This window comes from Python bivittatus, unplaced genomic scaffold (assembly GCF_059951505.1).
Source record: "Python bivittatus isolate LINGU-HERP-01145 unplaced genomic scaffold, Pbiv_v1 ctg000610_np1212, whole genome shotgun sequence".
NCBI lineage: Eukaryota > Metazoa > Chordata > Lepidosauria > Squamata > Pythonidae > Python > Python bivittatus.
Genome location: NW_028277088.1, coordinates 55763928 through 55791437, shown reverse-complemented (window position 1 = coordinate 55791437; position 27510 = coordinate 55763928). Strand labels below are relative to the sequence as shown.

Below are 27510 nucleotides of genomic sequence, written 5' to 3'. Positions count from 1 at the left end.
AATATTTTTTATTCTTTTATTTTTTTTAGTTTGCATTAGTTTTCATCATTGTAATTGTAATTTTTAATAAAATTACTATAAAAAAGAGAATATCCAGCTTCACAGAATATACACTATATCATTAAATGCTAGCAAGCCATTTAAATTTTTTTTTGCACAAGAAACTACTGCTATGGGTATTGAATGGCATGGTAATCAGGATGATGGTGATGATGATGATGATGCCAAGAGGTAGTTTGAAAAAAATTAAAATAAAATTGGTTTATATACAGATGGAGGAATAAAAGCACTGCATATTACAATAAACACTGTAAATGTAATAGATGTTACCTTTCTAAAAAGACTTCTATAAACCTAATACAGAATATGGTAATACTGATTGCTTAGCCTGCTAGTTCACTGATTAAATAATTTAACTTTTCTTGCTACAGAATGTGAATTAGTGTCCTAGGCACAATTCTAATTCTTTTTTAACTTTTAAAGCAGTGCATATTATGATAACTATTCGATAATTGGCAAGTATTTATATCTGATAATGATTATTTTCGAGTTGCTCAGAAAGTATTGGTTTCCCTAGCAGTTTCAAAAGCCAACTCATTTCCTCATTTACCATAAGCATTTTCCATATACCTACATTGTTGTGAAAAACAATAACGCTGCAGCAAAATTCATTTCTGATTTCTTGCTGAACCTCTTTATTTTTAAATGTTATTAGTAAAAGTAATCAGATAATTCCCACAACCTATATGTCCTTTGCTTATAACTTGGTTTGTATATGCAAGAATATAAGTATTATTTTCCTTATGATTATCAAATCTGAATTCCTCCCAAAAACCATAACGTCTATTGGTCAGGCATAAATACATTACGGTTGTTTAAAATCCTGTATGGTTGTACAGATTCCTAGTGTCTGAAGAACATATGCAAAAACAATCATCTTGTTTAAAGATATTTCCACTTTCTTATGGCTTAAATGCAATTTCATCCTGTAGCTGAAACAGGATTTCTCTGCTGATGCAGACGTCTGTCATTGACGTCAATAGCTGTACGTAAATGGGTGCCTATCCATCACCCTCGTGTCAGAGCTTCCACTGCACTACTTCTACAAAGACTGAGTAGTCAGGCCTTTTATGTTGCCACCCAGGAGGCTTTTCAGGGGTCCTGGAACAATAATTTCTGTCCAGTTATATCCTGAAAGCATTTTACCATATTAGCAATGTGTGTGTGTGTGTGTGTGCGCGCACGCGCATGTGCGCGCGCGCGTGCATTTGACAACTGGTTCTTTTCTCATGCAACTAGTAGAAATGATTCCCTGTGGCGTGAACCAGCAATCTTAATCATTTTAATTTTTTTGGACAAGAAACTACTGTCATGGGTACTGAATAGCACAATAATCAGGATGATGGTGATGGTGATGACGATGATTTGATTGTAAAGTAATTTATGAAAATATTAGAATGTTTGAGAAAATGGTTCATACAAGCCAATTTATTGGGCAATATTGCGGGAGCTACTTTAATATGGATCCTATGCTTCCATGTGTTCAGTTTTCTGGACACATATAAAAAATTATATAAAGTATTTCTTCCCAAAGCAGTAATACATATAGCAATACATAAAACAAAGCAGTAATCACTACAGAAGTGATTTTTCACCCTAGTTATTACATTTATGTTCTCATGTATGAGGACTCAGTGAGACTGAGCTTACTGTCTCCAGAATGTTTCTCCTTTGGGCACCTCCAAAGCCCTTCATTTAAAATACTGCCACTGTGCTCTGTTCCTGAAAATTTCTTCCAGTTTTCCAGCAAATAACTCAAACCTCTTTTTTCATGGAAATCCGTACTCCAAAATCAGAATCAGCTAGTAGCATTGACAGGATCATTGACAAAATAGACCCATAAAGGAACAAGAGGCTATCAGAGGGCATATGGAGAACTTCTGAAAGAGTCCCACAAGGCTTGAGCATGATCATTTGCTACAGATTGCTCTATGGTGGTATGAGAAAAATAGAGCTGATCATTCAGTAAGCACATACTGCTGCTTACTGAACAAGTTGAACAAATAACAAGTATATTCCTCATTGCAACACTTTTCTCCAAGACCCATTCTTTTGAACCAAATGAAGTCACCACAAATTTAAGGAGAGCATTATCTTTCCAGTATTGAAACCAAAGTCCAGGCTGTGAGAATCATTGGTAGCTAAGCCAGGTTAAGTTATATTTAAAAGTGAATTAATGAATTAAAATATCAGTGATTGAGGAAGGGTGTTCAGAGCCTGCACAATTCCTTGCCTCTCACAGTGACAAACAGAAGCAAAATAATTTATGTGAAAAAAGATTATGATTGCAATGGAGGCGAATATGTGTAGCTCAGGGTTGAACTGTGGAGTCCTTGGGGTTCTCTGAGCTTGGTTCTTTTCTTGCAAACGTTTTATTGCCCGGCTAGGTAACATCACTGAAGGCTGCCACTCAGTAACCCAACCCCACCCACACACCCCCATCCCCCCCTTTCCCCCCCCCCCCCCCAGATCTCTATAAATACCCACAGAAGGGTCACTTCACCCTGGGCACAGAGAGAACTGCTCCTGTCTGTGCTCCTGCACTCTGAAGATGCCGGTCACAGGTGCTGGCGAAACGTTAGGAAACAAAACTTCAAGACCACGGCCACACAGCCCGGAAGACCCACGCCAGCCATTGTATGCCGGCCGTGAAAGCCTTCGACAATACATAGAAACAACTTCTTCATTATATATTGTTGTGACACAGTTGACTTTATGAGGACTGCACTGGGAGTTGGCACATCTGTAATGCTACAGGTATAGCTTTATACAGAGCTCTAAAGAATTTGACTGTTAAGATACGTGGTTATAGAATAGCCAGAGAAATGAAAGGAATTATCCATCACTTGCACTGAGTAATTCTTTCTGAAAGTTATCTATTGTATATTACCATGTACCAATTCACTATATTTTCTGCCTTTTCTTCTTTCATCATGTATAAATCAATCATCAGCTGTTCATTCCAGGCCAAAAACACCACCACCACCTTGTGGCCTACTGCCTTGTGGAGGTGCTTTATTTTACTATATGCCTAGTATTCCAGAGTCTAGGTTAGCCAAAGCCCCACCTGATTCGTTCAGTAAGTCATGTGAATTTGGGGTTCTGCTTTATTCGGAGGAGCAAATCAGAGTCCCTAGTCTGAGAGTCATATTTGTGGAAGAAGCCAATTATATGTTTGATGCTAAGTCAAAGTATGGTTTAATGTGACAAAAATCCAAAATGATTGCAGTCCTTCAAAGTCATTTAGTCTAATCTCTGTTTTATTAAAACTCTTGGGTGATTCAAGAGTATTTCTTAAATATCTTGTAAACTCAACAATAACAACTAAAATCATTTCCACAACTAGGTATTTATTTATGCTGCCTACATCATCATTTCCACTGAGAACAGTATGAATCATCATACAGATGAAAGCATTTGTTGGAGAAGCAAATTTTACTATCTTGTTGTATATCATAGCTTTAATATAGTTTTAATATTCCTGAAGGCTGACTTAGCATCCCACATATCAGCTGGCTCCTCCTACAAATGAATGAGAGTATGACTAACAGACTATGGCCAGCTCCATCCATTGTTTATCATTCAAAGTAACAGGGAGTCTGATTTGTCCCTCAGACTGAGTCAGAGCTCCTAATTCATAAGACATAAACAAACCAGATGGGGTTTGGATAATGTAGACTCTGGAACTAGACATATAGTAAAACTTTGTCTTCCAAAATTGCTTTGAAATTAACCTAAGGTTAAATATATCAGAAGAATCATTTGAGCTGGAAAAGGAGATGGTAGTAAGCCTGCACCTCTGAGAATTTACCAGCTGGTTGATGCCAGTTCAACTATTCTTACTTGGCATTTTTCCGCACGTTAAAAATTATGTGCCAGAATTTCATATCTCAGTTTTGATTTTGAACTTCCTTCCTTCTTTCTGTTCTGCATAGTTTGAACTAAGAAAACAAGACTATACAGTAACTACTTGCCTAACACCATTAACATTTATCATTCATCCCTTAGGTCACATTAGATGGATTTGCAATGAGACAAACATATAAATATATATAAAGCTGAAATTACTCCAACACTGTTTTATTACATGTTTAATTCTGCATGGATTTAGAATGACTTGAAATCTTCAGAACAAAGAGAAAAAAGTGTAAATTAGCAGTGCTTCTTCTCCATGCAACTGATTGGATTTCCCATATCTGAATGTTCACTTCTCTTTTCAGGAAGCACAAATAAGCATGAGAAGAGGAAGTAAAATGCACTTAAACTTCCTACGTCCTCTCTTAAAATATTGTCACTCAACATATACCCCAGGATGGGGAGGCTATTTGGCTCTAGCTCAATTGTTTGCTAATTGCAAAAGTCACAGAACAAACAATGCAAAATAATTAAAAGCATGGTGCAGTTTTTACATGCATTAAGAATTTAAGAATCCTGCAGAATGAGACCAAAAGCCTAATTGATCTTTGTTCTGTTTTTCATAATAATTGACCAGATGTCCATGGAGAAGATATGGCCTCCTACATTTGTTGATTAAAAACACTATGCCTTATTGCCAAATATATCATATTTGATGGCCATTGATAGTCTTATCATCTATTGATCCATTGGATACCCTTTTAAAGACTTCATAGTTGTTGTCTGTTGATTCCTTTAGTAACAGCTAATTTTTATAATTTAAATAAATGCTTTATCAAGAAAGATTAGTTTTAACAATACATTCACTTGATTTTTGAAAAATGTAAAGCTGCATTATAACAATACAATATTTATAGCACAATATAGGTTTGTTCAGGTTTTCAACATTTTAACAAGATAATCAACATAATGTTATTTTACTAAGATATACAGTGCATATCACAACTGGTAAATGTATGTCCTATACATCCTTATTTTTTATGCCATTCATAAAACCATACCATTTGGTTCTACATTAGCATTTATAAGTAATAAATTACAATGTGGTTCTAGCTTTCTTGGATTCTCTAGATAAGATTTTAACTAGTTTGATTAAGTTCTCTGCCTCAATTTATTTCTCTTTATTCAAGCAGTCCCCTAATGTGATAGGAAATTTCATATTTTTAAAAGCATATACAAGCCCCACTGAAGTCAGATTGCAAGAATAGCACTTGGTGAATTGTACCCCATTTCATTTTTTAAATAAAACAACTAAAATATGTTCAGATTAATAGAAGAGCAAGATACATATTTATATCATCTATAGTATCAATCAGGTGGTATATCAGGAGCACCCGACTGAAATCCTTGATCCCCAAAACAACTGTTTTTGTTTTGCATAAACAGCAGACAGTTGGTAAGCTGTTCTACTCTTATTTAATTGTGTGGGGTGCAGAAACAAAATGTTTACAACTGAAGATGTCAGCATTCAGAATGAAATATTTACAGTATGTTATAAAACACTTCCAATTAGCAAATCTGAGGCTTTCTATAGGAATAGAAATTGTTTCACCTGTGTCATTAAACTTTAGGTGCAACTTCTCAAAGAGTATAAGAGGAAGGCTGGTGTGGGTCTTCCGGGCTGTGTGGCCGTGTTCTTGAAGTTCTGTTTCCTAACGTTTCGTCAGCACCTGTGACCGGCATCTTCACAGTGCAGGAGCACAGGCAGCAGCACAAAACAAGCAGCCACTCAGTAACCTAACCCCCACACACACACCCATCCCCCCTTCCCCTCCCTCAGATCTCTATAAATACCCACAAAAGGGTCACATCACCCTGGGCACAGAGAGAACTGCTCCTGTCTGTGCTCCTGCACTCTGAAGATGCCGGTCACAGGTGCTGGTGAAATGTTAGGAAACAGAACTTCAAGACCACGGCCACACAGCCCGGAAGACCCACACCAGCCATCGTATGCCGGCCGTGAAAGCCTTTGACAATACAAGTATAAGAGGAAGTTTATTTGTTCTCCTATATGTACAAGTCTGTGTGGAATGCTCACTTCAAAACATTTAACATATAAACTATCTCTCAGTATGCAAAATCTGGAATGCATCAGTATTAACATGGTTACTATATTTTATTCCTATAAAATCTGTCCATTTAAAACACATCAGAAGCACACACACACACACAAAAAAGGCTATGGAAGAAAGAAGAAAAATTGCCCTAATATTACCAGTTTAAAAAGACAGAGAGGACTTTAACAGTTCCTTTGACATTTCAATAAATTTCTGGTTGACCAATTTCCTCTCATTCTCTTTGCAGCTTTGCAAAAGAAACCATATCCTTTCAGGAGATCATTCTGTAGATTTCCAGCTCCAAGATGCAACCTTTCAAGGACATTTTTCTTGTTTACTTATATGGAGAAGAGCCAACATAATACTGAGAATTCTCTGACCATTAGTTACTCAAACAGTGTTCAATTTTCTTTTGCTGCACACGTATACGCAAGTTATATATCTTTGGCAAGGATTCTCTGCTTAAATCACAAAGTTCATACTTAAATACCCTTAATTTTCACATTTAATTCCAAAACAGCTCCTACAGTAAATATGATTGTTCAGTGTACATGTGTATACATTTCAGATCTGCAGTCCACATATAGTATCATGCTAAACAAAATAGTTGAACAGCTGAGATTCATTCTTGAGTTAAAAAGCCCCAAACCTCCATTGTACATAGCACATTCAGTTATTGTTTTCAGTTCTTTCCATTACAGAACTATGGTCATCAGCCATTGTGTCCTTTATCAAAACAATGTTTGCACTCCTAGACAAGTAGTGTAGGTAGTAGGTATGTGTGGCTACAGAAAAATGTTGCCCTTTATTGCTTGACAAAGTTGACTCTATATGTATGTGCATATATACATGTACACATACATATTTCTGTCAGCCATTCTCAGTAAAAGAAAGAACAGTGTGGTGATGAATGCTGAGTTACACCAAAATGTCACTTCTTTTGCTACACCATACCACTAAACCAACCATGGCAACTGTCAGAAGAATTGGTACAAAAATCAGAGGGACCAGAATTTTATCTGAAGGATCTTCCCAATGCACTTTATCTGAAGTACAGTTTGTAAAGAATTGTCTATGGATTCCAGTGATGAAGCCTTCAGCCAGTGGGTTAGGCCAAAAACACTTTGCAGTTAAAGCCTTGTGTTCTGTACATAAAATGAAGTTGTTGTAATACCTGAAAAGGAAACAATATGAAAATAAGTGGAACAGATACGTACTAAAAACACTGCTGAGAATTCTTTTCCCCTTTCATTCTAGTTTAATGTACATCTAGTTCAACAAGATATAACAAAGAGTCTGCTTCTAAAATATAAGTTGCGTGAGCCTTTTTACAGGTAGTCCTCGCTTAATAACCCTAATTGGGACTGGCAACTCTACCACTAAGTGAAGCGGTCACTAAGTGGGAAAACATGTGACCGTGGCTGTGCTTTCTGGCTGGAAAGAGACAAGACTAGTCAGTTTCACACCTTTGCAGCATTCCTCAGTCACCTGATTGCCATTATAGTCAGTATGCCATAATGGGGCTGGGAACTGCAGGCATTCTACGCAAACAGCTTATAGTACTCTCTTCAAATCTCTTCCTCTCCAATCTCTCTGCTCTGCAAGGAGAGGTAGAAAAAAAGGCAAGCGATTTCTGAAGGCGATCTTTTCTTTGCCAGACAGTTCCCTCCCCTTCTCCCAGAGTGAGGAGACTGGAGAAGAGATTTCAAGATATCATTGCTATTGTTTTCAGTGTATAGAAGAGCAAACAGCTTGCAATCCCTTTTTCTCCAACCTCTCTGCTCTGCAAGGGGGGACAAAAAGAAAAAATCACAGGACAACATGTACTGGCTGTAATGATGATCACATGAATGAGGGATCCTGCGAAGGTTGTAAATGGGCACAAAGTTATTTTTTCAGCACTGTTGTAACTTTGAATGGTTGCTAAATGAGTGGTTGGTAAGCGAGGACTACCTGTATATAAAATTACAGAAGCCATCTTCTATTTACATCTTTGGATCAGACTCTCTTATGCCAATCATTATCATTCCTTTCTATCAGGGATATTCTCCTGGTGGGATGTACCTCTTAAAGATAGAGGAGGGGGTTCTTGTGGTTTCATTATACTAGGTTATTGGTTTATTTCATATATAAAATAAATATAATATTCCTTGTAGGGCTAGTATCCATAAAAACTGCATTTCAGAAAGCATCAACTTTTGAGCAAGTTATGAATTATTCATACACTGTTGCTGTTGAGACAAATGGTCAGCTGCAGCAAGAGTACGGCTTGGTTTTAAAAAAAGCATCATGATGCTGTGCTGCAATATAGAGGGGTGGGGAGGAGAGAGACTTGGAACTAAATTTAATTAGAGTAGACCCACCAAAATCACCAATAAGTCTACTTTAAATATGACTAATACAGGTTGGAAACCAGAGCAACTAAAAACTGAAAATGGAATCTATTTCAATAGAAGTGGTAATGAAAATTTTATACTAGAATTTGCTCAGTGTTTTGAGATTGGTGAAACCTGTCAGTTTGAATCCTGAATTAGCCATAGTTAGAGCAAGTTCACATATAATGCTAAGTGAGTATGCAATAAAAATGGTTAAAGGAAGAAGCATGAATTCACTCTTACCCCTTTCAATGTGAGTGGAGCTTACATCACGTCTAATTAAGATCAAGGGTTTGTGCAAACATAAATTTTCCTTGTGGATCTGAAGCCACACTTGGGCAATGCCCTAAAGCTAGATTTAATATTCTGGCAGCAATTCACTGAGGAGTCAAGATGTTATAAAACTTCAAAAAACTTTAAATAAATTATCTCAGTTTTTATTTTAAAAAAATATGAATATAACCTGGATTAAAAACTTCACCAGAACAGAGAAGACACTCCACAAGATCATACCACCTTTTTTCAGTTCCCTTTCTTTTAGCTTCACATAGTATATTTTTGTGGGATAGATATTTTACCACTCTCATTTCATGCACTATTTTTAATGTGGTTTACCATATATTCCTTTTATGTTCAAAGTCACAGTATTTCATACACCATGGTTGTAACCAAATGGGTCTCTTCCATCTTTCATGGCTTGGCCTACTATGACTTTCTCATAATACTTTTTGGTAAGATGAAAAAAAGAATAGAACAGGTTCTCAACCTTATTCATAATCATGCCACATGTAGCATTCCCTGCCAACAGTGTAATAACTGTCAACTTTGGCACATAAATCTACTTTTATCTCAGACATTTTCACACTTTTTTATGCAAGCTTGGATTTCAATCCAAAAGTACCTCACAAGCCAACAGCTATTGCCTGCATCCCACCAACTAGGAGGCACATGCAATACACTATACACTATACACTACAGATAGTCCACATTTAGTGACTGAATTGGGACCAGAAACTCGGTCATTAAGTGAAATGGTTGCTAAGTGAAAATCACATGACTGCAACTGTGCTTATGATTTTACTCCAGCTTTCCTTTGCTTTATAGCTTTAGAAGGATACAACCTCAAACAGCTGGGTGAGCCCAAACAGAGAGGAACCTCAGCTCACGAGGAAGCTGGGTAAAAGGGCAAATCTTATAGCCCTTTTCCCCTACTCCCCCACCCTTTAGAATGCACACCCTAGCACTGGAATAATTAGCAAGAAGAAAATTAATGTTTGTATTTACATTCACTGGTGAGGAAGGGATTACAAGAGAGTAAGCAGGCACACAATGGGGAACACATATCAAAAGGAATGTCCTAGCACCTACTGTTTGCCTAGCTAGCCACTTAGGAGGCAAACAAAAGCCTTTAGTATGAAACTGATTAGGGTCTTGTCAATTTCAGGCAGCAGCTGCAAGAGGTCTGAGGGTTCTATCAACTAATTAAGGTCACAGAGCTGAGCTTGTTAACTTATGGTTAGCACTTTTTAGGGCCTTGCTGTGCTGCAGAGAAAAGCAGCTTTGAAAGAGAGTTTGTTTAGGCAATCTCTCTGCATTGCAAGGAGGAGGAACGAAAAAAAACAGGTCAGGCACAGGACAACACTTATTGACTGTAATGGTGAACACTGCAAAGGTTGTAAATGTGGGCATCAGTTGAAAAGTTACTTTTTCATCACTGTCATAACTGCAAACAGTTGCTGTCTGAGTCAGTCACTAAATGAAAACTACCTGCATTTTTTTTTTGAAAAAAGTGAACTAAAACAGCAACTATAGACTCATGAACATCTGTTGGGGTGGGAGCAACTTATGACTTGGCTACTGTCATAATCATATATGCATCAGACATAATGGCACATGTGTGATTACATCATCATGTGTATGAATGCATTCAGACTTCGTTCACTGGTGCAAAATATGGATTTACCATGTTTTTTTTCCATGTAAGAAAAGCAAATTTGGGATGGAGGCACAGAAATGGAACATGGCTCCCAAAGAAAGAGTTATGCTATCCCTCCTTCACACCTGTCAAATCCACCCCCCACCCCCAAACCTGGCTGCCTTTTCATTTGAAAAAAAAAAGGTTGGCTCAGACTAACTTAAGTCGATCTTAATGGGATTTACATTCAAATTTTATATATTGTGTTTATATACTTGTTGAAGCCAGTAGGACTTATTCTAAAGTATATCGTTACAGGATTGCCCCTTAATCTCAACTAACTTCAACACTATATGTGGTTGCTTAAAATAATTTACAGAATAACTGAAACTTATTTATTTGCTTCTTGCATAAATAACTGGAAAGTAACTAGAAATGCTCACAGTGACCTACAGTAATATGAACAATTCACCGGATGCTTGGATTTCTAAAGCTTACTACTTATATTGGCCTATGGCACGCATACTTGCAGAACTGTTCACAAGGGTGTACTTGCGAATCATACGTGTGGATTTGTTTCTAAAACTGAACATGAGATAAAACACTTCAAGAAATCATTTAGGAGGAGTTGCTAAAAATCAACATTCTCAAAAAAATCTCTATTTGCTCTCTAACAATAGAGTATCATAATTAACTCAGTGGCTGTGATTGTGGAACCATCTTTACTCACCAAGGTACCCTTACTGCAACTCTTTCAAAGATCAAAGACACAAATACCAGGAGCTAGAGTGTGGTACCTGCTCACAATTCCCAAAACCTTTTTTTGTCATGCATCTCAGTTCTTCTTGCTTTCTCTCACTCATTTCCTTCCACACCAACTTTAAAGACTTATTGCTTATAACAAAAAGAAGCAAGTAAATACCTAAATGTATGGAACCAATTATCCTCAATGTCTTCTAATTTAAACTTTGTTATTCAAAAGCAATTTATTAAATAATGTAGCAAATGTAATAATTATGAACTAGAAATGCATAACAGAAAAATCTTCAGTATGTCTCTGTAGGCTCACAATATTTGAATTAGAATAGGAAATGGAATTCTTTGCAGATGAAATTCTGCATGATACAGCTTACAGCATGTAATTTTAAATTGTGAAAAGAGAAGCAAAACTCTTACTTTAACATTATTTTAAAACTTATGTTATATTCGTCAACACACAAATCCTGAGCCAGTCAAATTCTGTAATGCTTTAATTCCATTGTTAGCAGTGGGGCAAATTATCTGCAACAACTCTCAGGCCCTAAGGTTATGGAGCTCTTATTTTACTGTTTGAATCTCTTAGATTATTGGTTTTATTGTCTATGTGCTGAGAATCTTGAGACAGTAAAATGAATATATAAATATTAAACAGGGCATAATCTTCTCATAGGTATATACAAAGTCAAATGATCCATGTTATGGTTCTGTTTGATTGCTTCCAATAACATCAGAAGATGTAAGAACTGTATGGTCTACTTAGACCTATACCTACAGAAAGCACTCAAATTGTAATGGTATGGCAATATTAAGGAGAAATAAACCCCTGTTAACTACTTCCATTTTGGATCCCTGTTAAACAAGTGTTGATACTGAGAAACTAATTCTTCAGACAGAGGTATGAATGTCAGGTCACTATTTGTTTCTGAATATTTCTATTTATTTATTCAACAAATGTATATAGCTGCCCATCTTCTAAAAGGAACTCTGAGCAGCAAACAAAATAAAATCACAGTTCAATAAAATAACCATTTAAAACAATTAACAACACTGAGACCTTGATAAAACTTGCATCCATCCATCATTCCCCCTGTGCCAGCTGTATCAACATCCTGGCCCCATGTCTGGGGGAAAAGGCAGGTCTTCACCACTTTTCTGATAATTCATGCATAATTTCAAATGCAGCAGAGTAGATATGAGCCTTTTTTTTCCACTGAATTTTTGATGGTCCTTAAAGAAGACCAAGACCACAGCTTACATTTTTGTGTCATTTTTTAAGCTATAAACAATATGAATATTAGTACCAACAGAACAAGGCTGAATTTGTGCCAAAGCTTAACATCAGACTTGTGTTCCTGAGATTATCCTGAGCCAGGAAGTAGTAAGGAGCTATATACATGTATAAAACAAACTCTTTTTAATACAACTTTCCTCTCATTTCTCCCAAAACATATGTTTTCAAACGTTATATTTGGGGCAAAGCACTCAAGAACTTTGGATTCCAGAGAGTAACCTCCACTCACAGAGCTTAATTTGCTTGCCTATTTGCCTGAATGGGGAGAGTACTGATGTTGCAGAAAGCAATGTACTGAAAATCCTAGTTGAAGATCTGACCTATTGCCTATATGCTTGTATAGATATTCCATTGATAAATTATTTTATTTATTGGTGTTGCCAATAAATCAAACAATAGAAGACAATATATGTAGTTCAGGGCTGAACGGTGGAGTCGCTGGGGTTCTTTGAGCTTGGTTGTTTTCTTGCAGACATTTCCTTACTTGGCTAGCGAACATCTTCAGTGCTAGAAGGGAGTGGGGTTTGCTCTCTGTTTGTATACAGTAACTTGCCCTGTCAGTGTTGGAGGACAGACCAGCTCAGAGAACCCCAAGGACTCCACAAATCAAACAATTTATATCTCTTATGAGATATAGCAACATTATGAGATCTATATTCTATTTTACTTGGACATTTCCACCACCACCCCTGCCCCAGAGATTGTAAATTAGATTGTTTAAGGCTGTATGAGATATTTTATTTGTTTCCACTGAATACCTACAAGGTCAATGAGGGATATTAGGTCAGCTGAGTCTTTTGGCCAATTAGATTTTCACTCAGCTTTAAGAACTAATATGGGCCTCTACTAAATCAATAATTTTACTAATAACTTATTCTGATATCCCAACTCTAAGGTGCTTAAGGAAGTTGTGTGTGGTCTGAAAGTATATAATGTGGGTTACCTTGCTGAAGCAAAACAAGCTTGATCTAAATGTTGGCTTTTTGTTGTTCTGTCCATATTGACATACAGTGACTAACCTTATTTATGTTTGTCTGAAACAAGTCCATTTAACAAATCATACTGAGATTAACATGAGTCTAAGGTTTGAACATAACTGTAATTTAGGGATGACAGTATCAAATAAACAATGAACACTTGTATATCAAGGTGCAAAGGTCAAATTTAATCAAGGAGTGTGTCAGAAAACGACAGACACGGGTTCGGTTATCCAGTAGACAGAAGTTTTTATTGGGCACGTTTGCAAAGGTGGGTCCCTCCCGCAGCAATGGAGGAACCCCGAAGCAAGGTCTGACAGGTTTTTATACCCCCTATCTGTCCTCCCCCTCCTACGAGGGCTTGGCTCACAATCTCACCTTTTTTACCGCCCCGGAGCGCTGCTAATTAACCGCAAAACCGCAGACATTCCACTTTCCGAATCCAATCAGCGCAATACACATTCCAATCCCCACTTGACCCGACAGCCGCCCCCTGCCGTTTCTCTTCACTCTGGAGCGAACGTGCCTCTTGCCTGCAGTCTTTCCTCCCTCCTGCCGTCCCTCTCCACTCTGATGCGAGTGTGCCTTCTGCCCATCCTCCCTCCTGCCACCCCCCCAAGGCTGCCCCATGGTGCACAGCGCTCTCCCCTAGCAAACATGGTTCGTTTGAGGCCCTCACTTCTCCCTGCCTTCTCACAAGTGTCTTGATGATAGAATGTATCAGTACCAGTCCTATTCTCAAATATAATTTTTAAAAAATCTTTGGTTCATGTGAACTGCAAATATATTTGCTAACTGCAAATATGTCTTTGAGAAAAATCCTCCTTAATGAAAAATATAATAGAAAGAACATCAAATAAAGAAACAAATGTTGGAGAAATAAAACAGTGATCCAAAATTCTACTTTAACTGATCTCCAGCACCAGATCAAAGATGCATTAACCTCTCCAAGTTTTTGGAGTTTTTCCACTTCTTCACTTTTTCTCCCACATTTATACTGAAAATTTGGAAGATCATTCCATAACTGGGAGTTCTTGGCATAGGTCAAACTTAATTAGTTCCCAGCAGTGTCTCTCCTGAAAAATGGCCTTTGAAAGTATATTTGCGGTTGGCAGTCCAAGTGGCAAGATCAGAGAGCCCATCTTCGTTAATCATTGACTCTCATCTCTTCAGCTGTTCCCTCTGTGCCTTTGAATGGATGATTCATTCCAGGTACCTTCAGTGTCTTTCATTTCCAGTGATTCTATTTTAGTCTGGATTTAAGCCAAGTTCAGTTTGTTTGGTTTCAAACTATCTAGCTGTTTGTATAAGGAAGACACATTTTGGGACTGTATACTGATATGGAAAGTATCACAATATTTAGGGGTGGGGATCTAATTTCCTTTTGAACTATAGCTTTCTACCATCTGTTCTGAAGCTCTACTGAACAGAGTTAGGCCTGAAATTATTCTGTTTTATTTTATTTTATTGTTAATGATATATACCTGTCACATTAACTTTCTAAGGAACATTGAAACTGCTATAGTTTTACATTTAATTGATTTTGAAAGGTCTTAATGGTAGGGCTGATGTTACATACATGAAAACCCCTGATAGCAAAAAAAAAAAAACCAGGAGCTTGGTCCATCCTAGTGACAAGCTTGCTCTGCATTCTCCCCCATATTCTCCCTTTTTATTCCAAGGATTAATTTCCCCATAACCTCTTGGTTAACAGCAGTGGATGAAGCCAGTCAGAACCAGGGAAGGCCAAAACAATTTACACACATTGTTCAAATCTAATTGCAGCATGGCAGGACCTATCGCATTAAGGAAGTAGGTTTCACATAACAACTTCAACATCTTATAGTGTTCCCCAGCCCCACCCTGAATGTTAAAATTAGGCTTGGGGGGAAAAAAAAGATTCCTATTGGTTTCAAGAAAGGCTTTTAAAATGTCTAATTGCTATTTGTGAATGTGTGTGTATATGCTTGTGTGGGAACAGGCAACCAATGGGGCCTGATCAGGTTGGAAAGACCAACAGGCCACACTTGGCCTATGGATTAATGGTTGCCATCCTCTGTCTTAAATATGATACTCCAGGTCTGGTTTTGCTGCCTGTCATAGGCATCTGCTACATTAAGATATCTATGGAAATATTAATTGCTCCAAACTATTGTAAATCCTCAGCCTATCCCTACCAGCAATTAAGCTTTCAGTTTGGTTATTTTTTAAAAAAAATGTATTGATGGATTTTTAAAATGTTTCAGTATGGGAGATAGCAATGCATGCACATGATACACAAAAAGAGGGAGATTTTGTTGTTAAGCAGGATGGCCTAGTTTGCTACATTGGAGGAGTGAACAGTGCAAGCAGCTGATGTAGTTTCGTACCATTGTTCCAGGAATGTAACATGACAAAATCATGCTGCAGTTGCACAACTGTGGTGCCCTAGGAACTTCCCAAATCTGAAACTCCATTAAACATAAGGAATTTCTCCACACTTGGCAGCAGCTGTCATAATATATTTTGTATATATCTATTTTGCTGAATGCCCAGCTAAGAAATACAGAATATCTGTTTTCCAGAATCTTTATAGAGAACTGTATATTTATTTATTTGCAAAAGATGACATATCATGACATCTGGTTTAGGTGGGTAATAGACATTTCTTTTGTGAAATTGACTCTAATTTGGAGAACAGAAGCAGCAATCTAGATTTATCCTTGCCATCATTCATCTCTGATAGTGTGGTAGATTTGTCCAGAGGTTGGTAGATTAGCAGTTGTTTAATCTCTAATAATAGTCTACAAAACGTAAGCTTCATTTTGTTTTGTTATCCAATTAATTTCATATTATTCCCTTATACTGCTTGTGGCCTAAATAAACCCTTTGGAGTATTAGAACCGGACAGTATTGTAGTTACATGCTGATGGATAAAGCCAGTGTGATCTTAATAGCTTTGCAGCATTTTCATAGATGACATGCCTTGTAGTTTCCACCTATCCACCAAAGACTTACTGTATACAAAATGTCAAGACTCCATAGTAAAACTTGACATGAAACTCAGCAGAAGATATACCTAATACATTGTTTTTCTTTTCAACAAAATGTTTACACTCCTTGTATCCTTGCAGGTGTAAGCCAGGAAGGATGTACTGAGACAATAAAATGTCAACATTGGATTGTTCAAGATTCTTAAGACTTTATTGTAATTCTGTTGATAGAATCATCAGCAGCAGACTGTCAAATACTTATTTCCTTTTGTTATAAAGTTCTGTACAGTTCACAGCTGTGTTTGTACAGAATACTGAATAAAGCAGATGTGTTTCTAACAATGAAGACTAATAACAATTATCTTTATGTTGCAAAAAACTGACTTTGTGATACTTCTCTACATGTATTTGTGATGACGTAAGAGCATTTGTATCCCCAGTTCCAATATTAACTCAAGAATGAAAATGTGTGATTTTTTTTCCCATCATGCAACAGTTGTTTTCTCCTTGTGGGCAGAATCCACAATGTGAAGGCTACTTCCTAACCAGTTTCAATTTACACTTAACAGGAAATTGGACATGGTGAGATTCAGATGTAGAAACTTCAACAAATTAGTGGCTACAGCTACCAAATGGTGGGACGAGCCAGTTAAAAATTACTTTGCAAGCCACATCTAGCCCACAGTTTGGTTCTTTGCATTTTCTGACATATATGTTCTTTATCCTTGCTTTTCCCATATTGCATTTCAGGTTACTCATGATAATATATTAATATTTTATTTCCTGCACTGGATATTTTTAAAATGAAATACAGGATTTTAAAGTTTAATATCAATAATGAATAAATCAATACTCATAAGAATGAAAAGGCCATTGAGAAATAGTAGTTAAGAAGACAGCCAGGATGCTCAGTTATGATCTTGGTAGACTACTACTATACCTCTACTAGCATAGCCTCTGCTACGGAGGAAAAAAATGGAATAAATAATTAATATATTGTCCCCTCTAATTTCTTGGAGATAGGTGAAATACAGATGCACTGTAATAATTTTCAAACTTATATGTGAGAAATTAGCCCATCACATTATCTGGGATGCAAAAACAATTTCTGTATTTCTTAGCTATCCACTAGTACTCATCCAGAGTTTTGCAGCTCAGGTATGGTTGGCTGTAAGAGACACACATTTTCCTATTTGATTTTAACATCAAGGCAGGAGTCTTAAAAGTAGTTGCGGCTGGTTTAAATGTCACTAACAGGTTGTCACATTATGTCACAGTATGTCACATTAACAGGTTGACTCCTTAAAGTAGCTGCATCTTTTTACAGGCTTGCATGAAAATCTGAAAAGACAGTCTGCTTTAGAGAAGGGCTGCACTTATGCAAGTTCTTGAAGCATTCCTTCCAAATAAATTTCAAAGCATGCACTGCTCTATCACTGCATTTGCCCTTTGAGACAGCTAGGAGTCCATAAAGAAGAGACAAAGTAAGAGCAAAAGACTGTCTTACAGAAATTAGCATTACATCTCTTTTTTAAGGGCTAGCACTCTCCTGAGCCACAAAAGGAATTCCTGCCCTCTCTATAACTGGATATCTTATCTTCCAGTTCTGCATAAATTACTCTCTTGTTTTATCTTAATATGCAGACACTTTATGGACCAATTCAAACTGATTCCCTTCCTTGAAACTGGATTATATTGGCTGTTGTAGCAGAATTAGGTTGTTCTGTATAAAAGAACAATTTAGAATGTGTCTGGATATGCTCGGAAGTAGAAATGATTTAACTGCACTTGAAAACAACATGTTTTCAGAAGGGTTTTATTTTTCCTCTGGGACTTCCTCTTAAAAATCCAGCCTACATTGTTTATCACTGACATTACTTCTGGCTGAAGAATTAGAAACAGATAAATAGAGTTGCTTTATGTGGGTGCCACAGGCGCTCTTTGAAACGTGATACAATAATTTTTTTAGAAAATTATGGTGAGCTCCAATGTTAATCTGTATTAATAACTACATGGTATTTTTTATTCTCCTCCATGCCAGAGTCCTAGTAAGTGCTTTGAAATAAGGAAAAACAAAATAACCAAGTCCTACCTACTAGGCAGGACTGTTAATTGCAACTTTACAAATGTGTTCAGTTAGGACCAGCTGACATCTCTCTTTAAATTAATAGGCTTTTCTCAGCCCCTACACACATTATAAAGTATATGGCATACCCACATGGAAGCCAGATCAGTTCTCTTAGCCCTGCTCCCAATTCTAATCACTTCTGGGCTTTCTGTCAGTTTTGTTCCCAAATCATATGCTAACTACTACAATTTATTTCCAAAAATTAGTAGTTTAGAAGGGAGATCCAGTTTCAGAATCTCACTTAGCCACAGTGTGACTTTGAGCTGACCATTATCATTCTGTCCAAAATACCTTACAGGATTGTGTGTGTGCGTGCGTGCACACGCACGCCTTCAAGTCAGTGTTGACTCCTGGCAACTACTTGGACAGGTCCCTGCAGTTTTCTTAACAAGATTTCAGTATGCCATTGCCTGCTTCCCAGGGCTGAGAGAAAGTGACTGGCCCAAGGTCACCCAGCTGGCTTCTTGTCTAAGACGGAACTAGAACTCACAGTCTCCCAGTCCTAGCCTGATGCCTTAACCACTAGACCAGTGTGACTCTGAGGAGAATAAAACTGCATGGAGCATACGATGAACATTCCCTGGTCCAGGGAACTGTGCTATAGGACTGGACTATGGTCCAGTGATAATTTGTGCTATAACGGTAGCCGAGAAAGAGGAGAATGAAAGACAGGCACTAGTCATCACTCTTTTTGTTCTTGCCTTCTTTTGCTGAGAGATGCTTCAGTTTATTTCAGCATCACAGCATCTTATTATGTCCTCTGAGCTGCTCCCATGGAGACAACCATTATGCCTCTCTAATGTTATCACCAGAGCAGTTCTGTTTAAGTTGGAAAAAGCATAGCAGACCAAGCAACTGTTCTCTATTGAGTGTTGCTCCTTACAGATCTTCTTTCCCATGTTAAATTGCCTCTTTAAAAGTCAGTGGCTTCATAGAGAGGAATATTTAATCTTAAAATTAAGTTAAACGTTTCTGAAGAATGTATTGTGGCAACTGAGCATCTTGGGAGAACAGAAACCCGGAAACTATTTTCCATATCATTATTTCCAGCTTTTGGCTCAGTGTAACAATCTGATGAGATGCATGAAACATAAGCCATGAAGATCCCAGGGGGTCAACAGTCATTTGTTTGATGTATGAGAAACTTTTCATTTATATATTTTCTTAAGTAAGGCCATATAAATTTCCTCTTCAGGCAAGAAGGCTAAAAACTTATTTTAAAAAAGTATTCAGTCTTTAAAAAGTCTATTTAAAGAAATGGTGAGAATAAGTTTCCCATCTCTTGCTCATAGGACTATCACTCCAATTGCCTTTATGAAGGGAAGAAGCAGACTGAGTTAGTGATGATGCCCCTTTACTTCACTGGGTACTTTTTTTTAGCTTCCTCCTTTTCTCCATTTTTTGTGGAGATTTAGCTTAAATGGAATTATTTACATGGAAGTGGTGGGCACTTTCTGCAGTGGCAGATGGCTACCTGGCCCAAAGTCTTAATCATCCATCTTGACAATTGAAGAAGAGGAAAGTGGTACCTCTACTGCCACCACACCAACTAAAAAAGGAAATGAGAGGATGCAATTTAGAAGGAGTTTGCTCAGAGTTCCCTGATATTTCATAATGCCTCTACTCAGATTTTCATATAATTTAGATGGAAAAAGAGAAAAAAGTAATGAAAAAGTCAGAGAAGACTGATTTTAGATAATCAAGAGATTCATTCAATAATTGCCATTAAAGGGATGGCAAAATATAGTTAAAGCTCCATTGTCAGATATTAGAAACACTGCCCATATTTCCCCAGGTTTTGGCCAACCAACCTGCTATACATCTCCAATTTCTGTCAACCACAATGAGGAATCAAAACTTGCATTTAAATGATAAATCCGTAATTGTAAGAATTTGTGTTCATTACAGCGGCACAACATGTATGTCCCAGAAATTGTTGCAATTGCTCCTAAAAATCTCAAATGCTTTTTAAGATTTACATTAACTACTCAGAGGTATCATAAGGAGATTTAATGATGGGTTGTATCAATAGGCTAGTGATATATTTATTTCTCTGTTACTACCTCATCAGGAAATAGCATGATGCCTTAAATGTCTACCTATCGTAAGAATGAATCCAAGCAAGACAAAAATACTTCACTGTGAGGTATTATAATTTTGGGGATGTCATAGTCCCCCACATATACAGTAGTCACTTCCACCCAAAGTAACAGTTTGGGTGTACTTGTGAATTCACATCTCTCTTTTGCACTTCAGTTTGAGACAAAGGTCGGGAATACTAATATACCGATTTTGCATCTCTTTCTAGAAGAAAATGGCCTAAATGTGATGGGTTCAAATTATAACAATCCTGTAGGCTTCATTACATTACTGCAGTGTACTATACATGACTACTTTTGCACACAATTCATCATCTTCAGCATATTCTGAAAATGGCAGCCAGATTGCTCTGAGATAATCTAAAGTGATCATATCCAAATAATTACATGTCCATATATTTATTTCTGAATGTAATGCAAAGTGCTGGTTTATTTCCAGTTATCTACAACAATTTTGTATTATCCTGACCACATACTAAGGTCAGCCAAAAACCTTAGTTGCTATAATTTGATAGATAATGAGACAGGGCCAGACTTTCTTGGTCATTGCCCCAGAGTTCTGGAATGTGCTTCCTTCAGAAATATAGAGATTAACAATTAAAATACAGAGATTCATCCCGGCCTTAAAGCCTAGAACACATACTTTTAAAATATTTTCTAAATAGAGAATTTTAATAATTTTTAATCTCATGATTGCATTATTTGTAAGCCTCCTTGAGAATAGTTGATAGTTGGAGGTCTATAAATGTTTAAAGTCTTAATGCCTTGTATGCCTGCAAATTTGTCCATTTCTCTCTCTGCTTCCTCCTCTACCTGAATTGCTTTGCTGCCTGGGGCAGAAAGTGGGGAGAAATGTAAACGATCTCATGCAGAACTTGATCTCATGCAGAACTTATCTGCATTCTTAGCAGATAGTGTTTAAAAAAAGCAACAGGGGCCAATGTGTCTAATAGCTCTGAACCAAAGAGTAAAGAACAGATTAAAGAATGACAGAGCCAGCTATAAGAAGAAATTGGAGCTGGTACTTGCCTATTCATTCAAGAACAGTCTATATCTATGGCTATATTTTAATGTACTCTCCCATTATTTGATGGGTATCTCAGTGGCTTAATAATAATGTTTTATTTATTCTTTTTTGATGACAGACACAGCATAAAATACAAGTCTGTAAAATGCCTGGAAAAAAGTGACAGATGCATATAATTACAAGACATGGTAATATTTTCTTAGTTTGTATTTTTTAAATCAGTATTGACATGAAGAATTACTGTCACAGCATTTGCTTTTATAATAATTAAAAATCTGCAGAATCTTAATTAACTGGAAGAACCCACATAAATACTTTTTAAAGTTACATATAGGTTCAGAAGTTATAGCTCGACTTTGTCATCCTGCTTGATCTCCTTCAAATCTTCCCATTTCTGAAGACCGTCTCCTGTAGATAGGATATGAATCTTCACCACACCTTGTATGTTCATTGAATGGCTTCGGGTACCTTTTACTTCATGTACCACTTTTCCAACACACTGAGTTTTTGGAGCAATATGGACCATGGATCATGTGCTTCAATACCAATTTATGCAGCTCTGAATCTTCATTTGGGTCTGATGTATGGGCTTGCATGAATCTAGCATAATCTTGGGGTCTTGGCTTGGACACTTCATCAAGCCACAGCAGACAGTGCAAATGAGGCAGATCCTGCTTTTGGTACTCCACGCTTAGCACGTAAGTGATACACCTACCAAGGAAACCATGTGTTCCAGTGAGGTGCTTCATGAACAACTTTCTCTTCAAGTTGAATACTGTTGTGATTAAATCCAGCCAATCATTTGGCTACTGATTCAAACAAACAAACAAAAAAAAGTTGTATTTCTGGCCAGCTTGGACTGCATGCCTTCATAATGAAAAATGGAGCATTGCCACACTTCCATATATACATCATGGCATCATCTTGACATCATTCCATCATATATCTCGGTCCACTAACAAATGAAGAGAGGATGATGAACCTTCTGATGTTTCTAAAATCATCATCATTGTTCAATGCATCAGTCAGGCCTCTGTATGTTGTTGATCTCAAGGTTGCCTGATTCATTCGGATGTAACTCAGTCTCTTGCCTTCAATCTTAGCAGCCATTTCAAGCAAGTATTTCTGAAGTTGTCCTCCTCTGAGAAGGTTATTAAACTCATTCTCATGGTTCATTATTTGATAAGCACAGTAACACATTGCCATTAGTTTTTTGTTGTTAGCCATTTCAAGCTGATGATGCCAACCATTGTCTCTAAGTGCAAAGAAAAATATGTATTGAAAGCTGTCATAGGAGCAATGGGACTCTGAAATTATTTGCAAACCACCTCCTTGTTCTTTCAACATAATGTGCCATGATCTTGTTTCAGGTTCAGTGTTGTTTGGTACGATGACGGTGACTTCATTGGCAATTTGTGCATTCAATCTCTCATGTTCAAATGCCGGTCTCTGGTCAGGATCAGTGACAATGGACACTTCTGACATGTCTCAAATTTGTTCTTTTGCAAATTGAAGGAACTCAATGTATGGGTTTCGTTGTCGTAGTAGGTTTTCCAATAATTCAACAATCTCACATTGAATTCCATCATTGTGCAGTAAACCCATTCTCAGTTCTACGCTGTCTTGAGGATCCATGAAGTAAATTTGAAGGAACTTGGCTTGCTGGTTGGGATCTGGCATTAAATGTCTGATGTAATGATGGATTTGCCCTTGAATTATCATAGAAGGATTCCATCCATTCCTCGCTGGAAGGACTTATTTGGCAACAAAAGGTGTCATTTGGAAGAGGTGGTTGTATTGTCTGATGTTCTTCCTGAACTCGTTAGCAATATGTTCATCACTGCTGTATAAATTGAGGAGTTCATTAGGTACAGTAGAGGTTGCAAATTGCCTATCCTGAACTTTCCCTTCATATAGCAGAAACTGGTGGTTTCTCCAGGGAATAGGAAGGCACGACACTGAGCTCAGACTTTGGCCATCACACCAGCATCAGCAGAAATATTATGTTGTGTGAGTTATGCATTTTCCTTTGCTCTTTCTCTGTTGAGGTCTTGTCGTTGAAGGCGGGTATTGTTGTGTTGAGGAACTCTCACAGTAATTGCCACATGTTTGATCTTCCCTTTCCTCTTCTGTCTCTTCTTGTCTCCTCATTCTGTGGCTTTTGTTGTCATTCTGGAGACATGCAGTCCTTTCGTCCTCCATTTCTTCATCTCTTTTGCTGTTCATTCTTTGTCTCTGATCCAGGAGACGTGCATTTCTTTGCTCCTTTGCCTCTTCCTCTCTTCTCCTGCTCCTCTTGTGGTAGTTCTGGAAACTTGCATGCCTCTCCTCCTCTGTCTCTCCTTGTCTCATGTTATTTGTCCTGACTATTTGATCCTGGAGTTGTGCAGCCCTGGCCTCATCCGATTCTTGTTTTCTCCTCCTCCTTGCCTCTTCCTGACGTTTGGTGTCATCTGTTGACCACAACCCCCCCTCTTTCCACACAGCATAATTAGGCTGACAATATTCTTTTATTTTTATTTTATTTTATTTTATTTACCACAATGCTGTACAATGCCATCATCACCTCAGAAGAGTTCATACTTCCTGCCGGCTTCCCCACTGACTTGTGGGAAGCTGGCAGGGAGCATTGGAAATGATGATCATGTGACTGCAGCCAACCATGGCGGCACTGAAGTGGTGGCAGCATGGTGGCACTGAAGTGGCCACAACTTTGCCAAATTTCAATCCCTCGGGAGTAATGGGTCTTGGATTTTGGACGCATTCTTTAAGTTAGCCCATTTGAGGTAGGTTCATTAAAAAAAAAGTTGCCCTATGATGCACCGTTTTGCCCAATTGAAGATTACAAACAGATAGGAGAGTTTTAGTAGTATATAGATGTAAGGAAATTATTAGACTCCAATTGGAAGAACAGAAGAGCAAGATATTTTTTCAAACCAGTAAGCATTCTTTACTATTTGCAAGCTTCACAGAAATGTTAAATCTGCAGTAAAATACTCTATTAACACTCTAATAAAACCCAAATGTAAAAGATAGCTTTCAGATTCACTATAATAATCTCTATAACACTTATTTAAATCCCGATACCTGATGTACTTGCATGCATCTCCATATATTTACTTTAATTATATGTAAATAATTTAATGCTGAAGTATTACATTATCAAATCAAATCATGATGAATACCTGTCTGCAGTACACAAGAGCATTTATATATATATATATATATATATATATATATATATATATATATGTTTATTAAATGTATTTAAAAATCCCATCAGAGGCTGACAATTAAAGCTGTAAAAAATAGTCTGCTCTTGATCAACAGGGGCCACGCAGTACTGAGGGGGTGATATGAGTCTCTAAAGCTGTTTCTCATCTACAAGGTCTTGTTCCATTTATCATCCAGCCTTCTTTAACTCTGGGCTTCCATCAACAGTTACTCCATCTACTGACTTTTCATTCCACCATCCTGAGCTGTGATTTCAGCCTTGTTTCTTTCCCTTACCATCTTTCTTCTAATGAGCTGTCTTATTCAGAGGGCCTTTGTGAATTTTGAGGGGTTCCTTGCAACCTCAGTTTCATATCTTCATGCCTAGCCTAACCTGTCTTTTTTTTTTCCTTGAAGGCTTCCTCCTTCATTTATACTTTCTCATCTTGCTGTTGTCTTGATCCATTGCTTATTCTTTTGCAGCTTTGTTCAGCTTCCCTGCATCAACACTTGTTTCTTAACTCAAGAATAAAAAGTTTTCTTCTATCTCAGTGTACACCCCAGAGAGATACGATTATATGGCACATGGTATATAAGGGCAGTAGGTGTGGTAAAAGTTCGTGTAGAAATTCCCTTTTTTGATTCCTTTACATTCCCTCTTTGACAACATCTAGCATGCCTTTAATTGGTAAGAGTGATACTCTTCTGGCTGTCATCACTTTCAGTCATTGCTCCTTGTTGCCATAACTTTCTTCTCTCTCCTCTGGTAATAGAACAGAAACCATGTCAGGTTCCAGGTTACAGAGTCTACAAGAGGTTTTCATCATTTTACTGTGAATACAGCTAAATCTATTTAGGGTCTTCTAATAATTTCATAAAGATTTTCTTCTTTTTTAAAAAAGAAGCAGCAGTCTCCAGAAATCCTTCTGTAAATTGCTCTATTATTTTTATTTTGCTCTGCATACATTGCTTTATGGGCCTAGCTCATAGGAAGATTTAAAAGAATAAAGGGAGATTTCTTTTTTTCTTGGTACTATTAGGTCTGCAAGAGAGGCATATTATTTAAGACAAGACATTTAGCTATGAACTAGGCAAGGGAGCTAACTGATTGACCTGATGATACAAACTACAGAAGATAGCCCTTTTAAATGAAAAATGTTGCTGAACAAGCTGGGGTTGGCCCAAGGACCAAAAAACAGGTGCATCCTGAAAGAAACAGGTAAAATGGGATGCTGCAGGTAAGAAAGCCACAAGATGGATGGATGGATGGATGGATGGATAGGATATAGATCTGGAGAAGCCTCTAATGCAGGGAAAGGTGGGAGGTAAGAGAAGAAGAGGATGACCAGCAGCAAGGTGGATGGACTCAGTTACAGAGGCAACGGGTACATTGTTGGAAGACCTGAAGGGCCAGGTTCAGATCAGGCAGCATATAAATTTAACAAATTATTATTATAATCATCATCATCATCATCACCACCACCACCACCACCATGGAGAAAATCTATATGGTTGCTAAAAATTAACACTAACTTGATGGCATATAATCAATCAATCACAGATTACAGATGTAGACATAATCTCTGTAAATGACAGCATGCTTATGCATACGGAAGATTAAAAAATTGTACAGGTAATATTGAAAAGGTTGAGGGAGCTATTTCAGCAAAAGATCTTGATACTGCAAATTTCCCTCATGATACAGTTCTATAATAAAAGACTTAAATCATCTTTATCAGCATGCACGAGCTTCTTCATTCATTATAGGACCAATAAGAGACCTGGGCAACAAGATGTAAAAGTACCTAAGATGATTAAGATCAATTTTCTGCTCCATAGTCTGCCTGAGAAATATGAAGGAATTAATTTTCTTCCAGTTAAAGAAAATCTGGGTCTTTGTCCAAGAACATATATGGAAGTTTAATCTCAGAAACTATATTGAGAAAAGGAATGGATTTTCAAATCAAGCCTATAGGCTCACAAATAGAAAAAGAAGGCATTGTTCTCTTGCTGGAACAGAAAGAAAAAGAGAGAAGGAACTCTCACTAGAGAAATACCCTTAAAGGGAATGTAATAAGAATGAGTTTTCTTTCTTTTTTTGTTTCAGTACAATGATGTTTATATGATATGATTAGAGATTATTAACATTTTATTATTTAGATCTATTATTTAGATAGCTCAAAGTATTGAAAATAGAGAATGGAAAGAAAAAAACTATCAATATTAATTACAATTTAGTATGTCAATATTACAAGCAAAAACTATTTGGTTTTTTCATCCAAAGTTAAATATAACATTAAAAAAGAACCACTACAACTCATATCTAAGTATTGGTTAGATGAAAATGGTTTCAATCTTAAGCTAATTACTTAATATTAAAATAGATAGATAGATATAAAAGATAAAAGAGATAAAAGAGATAAAAGAAAAAAGGTAAAGCAATTTAACAGAAGTGAAGAAGGAGGAGGAGGAGGAGAGGAGGAGGAGGAGGAGGGGCAGCTGCTGCTGCTGCTTTCTGGGATAGCAATGGTGGACCTAAGACAGCTCCACTTTTGCAGAGCTAACAACCACAGTGAAAAGAGGAGCTGGTGAAGGGATCAGCTTCTGGATTACTTAGAAGTTACGAATCTTCCAAAGGATAAGTTTTATCACACTGGGAGAATGTCCTTCTACCTTGGATGCAAGAAGCTACATGTAAGTCTAAGGATTAAAAAGAAAAGAT

General features: G+C 37.2%; 1 protein-coding gene across 2 annotated transcripts in view; it reads right to left on the bottom strand.

Moving 5' to 3' along the window:
• RAMP3 (receptor activity modifying protein 3) overlaps window positions 1-27510 on the bottom strand; it is an 89774-nt gene that overhangs the window by 20653 nt on the left and 41611 nt on the right. Inside the window, exon 4 of one of the 2 annotated variants that reach the window (XM_007423166.4) lies at window positions 2561-7206. The exons of the other annotated variant lie outside the window; for it this stretch is intronic. Within the exon in view, the coding sequence (XP_007423228.1) occupies window positions 6951-7206 (256 nt within the window). The 3' untranslated portion in view covers window positions 2561-6950. Of the gene's footprint in view, window positions 1-2560; window positions 7207-27510 lie in introns of those variants that run through there. 2 annotated transcript variants of the gene reach the window in all.